The sequence below is a fragment of the Nicotiana tabacum genome, chromosome 11 (assembly GCF_000715075.1).
Source record: "Nicotiana tabacum cultivar K326 chromosome 11, ASM71507v2, whole genome shotgun sequence".
NCBI lineage: Eukaryota > Viridiplantae > Streptophyta > Magnoliopsida > Solanales > Solanaceae > Nicotiana > Nicotiana tabacum.
Genome location: NC_134090.1, coordinates 6,006,350 through 6,010,082, shown reverse-complemented (window position 1 = coordinate 6,010,082; position 3,733 = coordinate 6,006,350). Strand labels below are relative to the sequence as shown.

Below are 3,733 nucleotides of genomic sequence, written 5' to 3'. Positions count from 1 at the left end.
AGTTTGAGCGGATTGGCTAATCTTTAAATACATTGTAAATATAGATATATTTTAAACAGCACGCTTAAAAATAGCTACGTGTCATTTCCACCAATCTTAAACCTAACCCCAAACTTACGGTGACCATTTTTATTACTCTTTCTAGAATCTTTTCAGTTGAAGAAAAGACATCAGTTTATGTTCCTCCCAGCTGCCTTCAAGAGTAATACCATCTGTAAATATAGGAAACACAAACTGCTGAATTGTTAGGATAGTGTACTTTTAAAGGATAACTAGAGAACAATTTACAGAACTACAGCAGACACATAAAGCTTGATACAAAAGCCAGATGAAACTGGTGATGAAAAGCTAATAGAAAGGATGAAAACTAGACATTTTCTAATTTGGATAGGCAGCCTAAGCATGAAAGTCATGTTCTGATGATACATACATGAGTATTTTACATCAACCTCTACTCATAGCGCATTTGCACGAGATGAAATAGAGCGATTCAAAAGTTCTACAACTCCTCATATTGAACTGAAAACCCACAACGACAACGTTTTGTCCTTGTTGAACTTTCTTCATCAACAGTCTGATCTTCTACTAGGAATACATGCTCGTGGTCTTCTGCAAGTACAGTTGATGGACTAATGGATTGGGCAATCTCAGATTTTTCTTGCTGGTATTCGGGAGTCGTTTTTGTATCCTCAGTGCCACGAGCTAGTAGGGAGGATTTATCATTGGATGTTGCAAAATTGATAGCTGATTGTGAGGATGCCCCGTCCGCGTAGCAATTGTGTAGCCTCTGTCGGGTAATAAGTGATGCAAGAAGCTGATACCACCTAGAAAGAGCTTCTGCTTCAGACCTCTTCCTCTCGTTGGCCTGTCTTCTCTCCTCTTCTTCTGCATATGTCTGATAACATCTCAACAAATTCAACATTAGTTCTGCCGGATGGCTTCAAATACAGTAATAGTTGGAATTGTTTGATAGCATTAGAAAGAAAACCTTCAAGCACTTTAAGAGAAAAGTACGTGTGTGTGCGTGCGCGCCAAGAATTAAAAGAAGTTTATTTGGTAAATTTATGTCAAATAGACCTTATTAAATACTAAGTTGGCATGGACATGGAGACCCACATAAACAAAGATAAGACAATTTTGAACATGGGGAAGAAAGAATACGAATTAGACGCAATAAATATTTTTAAACAAAATCGAATCCTCCCAAAGTACAGTTCCGTACTGAAAAAGATAGGTAGTCAACCATAAGCTTTACTGACGGTTGCACATTTGGGACAAAAGAATAATCCTATCATATATCTGTTTTATTCTCTATCTTTCACCACTAACCGCACTTTCGAGATGCCACCTTGTTTATAAATATAAAAAAAAGTCTTTTCAATTCCATTTGACTCGGGCCTCCAACAAAAGAACTTGAAAAGAAAAGGAGAAGACATTAGAAATATCTTGGTTTCCCATATGTCTAGTAAAGTGAGGAATGAGGAACTTTGACCTCCATGTACACCATAAAGAATGTGCTGGAACACGATTGATCAAAACAATTGGTACAGGAGATAAATTCTTGCAAAGAAACAGAAAGCACCTCCATTCATTTTTCTGTTCTGCCTTCCTTCTTAAATTTGCAAAGAACCCACCCTAAAATAGGCATCATTTATCTGATTGCAATATGGGATAAGTATTCCACGTACTTTCTTAAGCATGACCAGTTTTGCAATGCGGACTCAGAAAAGGTGAAGAATGTGAATTTACCCAGAACATGATTGGTCCCCCATTACAAAGGACGTCAAAGATATGTAAGCAAGCAATGGAAATTTATTCCAGTAATGCAATTATTTACCTCGAGAATTGCATCCTTAAACTCGATACACACCACAATCCCCTCATATACAGGAAGAGATCGACCATTCCGGAATTCAAATCCAACCATAGCAGGTGCAAAATCAATTTCTAGCCTTTTAGCAACGGGAACCAACCTTGGCAATCTCAAGTGGACTGTGCCCGGTGGAAGGCACTTCTCGGACCAGACATCCACTTGACCACGCTCATTCTAGAAAAAAAGCCACATACCAACTGTCACTTCCTAGCCAAAAACAACCATAGAGACAAGATCGGCAAATAAACCAAAAAATTGAGGAGCTAAATCTTGTAGCCAGTTATTCCATCTGCTACACAAAGGAAAAGAAGCAAAACGGTGTACATATAAACGTAACACGTCTAATGTGTGAACAGGGACTGATAACCTTCTTGAGCAACTGCTCCATGAAACTATCTCAAGAAGCCAACAAATGAACCAGAACCAAATGTTGAAGGTTGTCAATGAGTGTAGTTGAAGAGGAAAATTGCACAGAACTGCTTATTCTCCAGATAACATGCAAGTATGCAACTAAGAGCTGTTTAACTGAATATTCTAGCAGAAGAGATTTCAAAGTTTCAAATTGAAACTGTACAATTGGACTGATTACACACACTTTAAGGATGTTAAAAAATTTCCTTTAACTATACACAGAATATTGAAATTCTTCAAGATCTATTCTCTTATATGGCATGATGACCTTTTTTTTTTTTTTTGATCAGGTAAAATAAGACTTCATTAATAAAAACATCCAGAAGATGCAAAAACTGATCACAAAAGGAATATGGCATGATGAATTATCAATGTAGATCCTGAAGTTGTTTCTTATCATGTTTATTAAGGTCAAGAAGGGGAAAAAAGAAATTACCTTAGTTGCGAGAGAAATGCAAAGGAAGAGGGAATGATGACAATGGAACTACCAGTAGCTAAGAATTAAGATCATGGAAGCTTCGGCAGACATTAAACCTGTCCTACTCGAATAAGGCACATACCTCTGTCTCTAACTCTTTATATCAAAAGAAATATTCTTAAACAGAAGGAGAAGACAGAGAAATGAGAACTGGATATATGAGAGGTGCATAAACCAGATGGATAAAACAAGGTTTACACACTAGAGTCAAAAGAAATCCATAGCTTTACATCATGTGGTGAAAGGATAAAAGAGGTCTAATGCAGATTTGGGCTTTTGAAAAGATGAAGATGCAAAGGACAAAGTGACAATCTTTTGAACAACCAAGTTAACATAAAACTCTAGCTTGCACCCACTTAGAGCAGATGGAGATTCTCAGATGGGAAGAAGTGTAAATACTCTATCATAAGCACGGCCCAAACAAATATTGATCTTATTTGCATAAACCAGATGGATAAAACAAGGTTTACACGCTAGAGTCAAAAGAAATCCATAGCTTTACATCATGTGGTAAAAGGATAAAAGAGGTCTAATGCAGATTTGGGCTTTTGAAAAGATGAAGATGCAAAGGACAAAGAGACAATCTTTTGAACAACCAAGTTAACATAAAACTCTAGCTTGCACCCACTTAGAGCAGATGGAGATTCTCAGATGGGAAGAAGTGTAAATACTCTATCACAAGCACGGCCCAAACAAATATTGATCTTATTTTGTTGGTGTGCCCTGGCCAAATGTGCAATACCCCACCAACACACACATCTGAACAAAATTGTATTACTTTTGCAGCAAATGTCATGAAGGTCAGAAGGAAAAGACAGGACTCAGAGATGCCGCTCACCCCACCTCCACCCCAAAAAAGGAGGACAAACAAAAACTGAAACACAATTGTCGACATCGGCATCACTCACTTTACACCAAGACAAACAAGTGCAGGAAGATCATTTCTGTTTCCCCTTCTGCAACTAAAGCTT

General features: G+C 37.6%; 1 protein-coding gene across 3 annotated transcripts in view; it reads right to left on the bottom strand.

Annotated features, from left to right (window-relative positions):
• Positions 1-242: 242 nt before the first annotated feature.
• The window catches only part of LOC107817895 (DNA repair protein RAD4), an 11,254-nt gene continuing 7,763 nt past the window's right edge, over positions 243-3,733 (bottom strand). For 2 of the 3 annotated variants that reach the window (XM_016643787.2, XM_016643788.2), the window contains exons 14-15: positions 1,838-2,047; positions 243-895 (exon numbers count right to left, since the gene is read on the bottom strand). In XM_016643787.2, coding sequence (XP_016499273.1) covers positions 500-895; positions 1,838-2,047 — 606 coding nt within the window. In that variant the 3' untranslated portion in view covers positions 243-499. The remainder of the gene's footprint in view (positions 896-1,837; positions 2,048-3,733) is intronic. The other variant, XM_075224721.1, reaches the window with a different exon arrangement.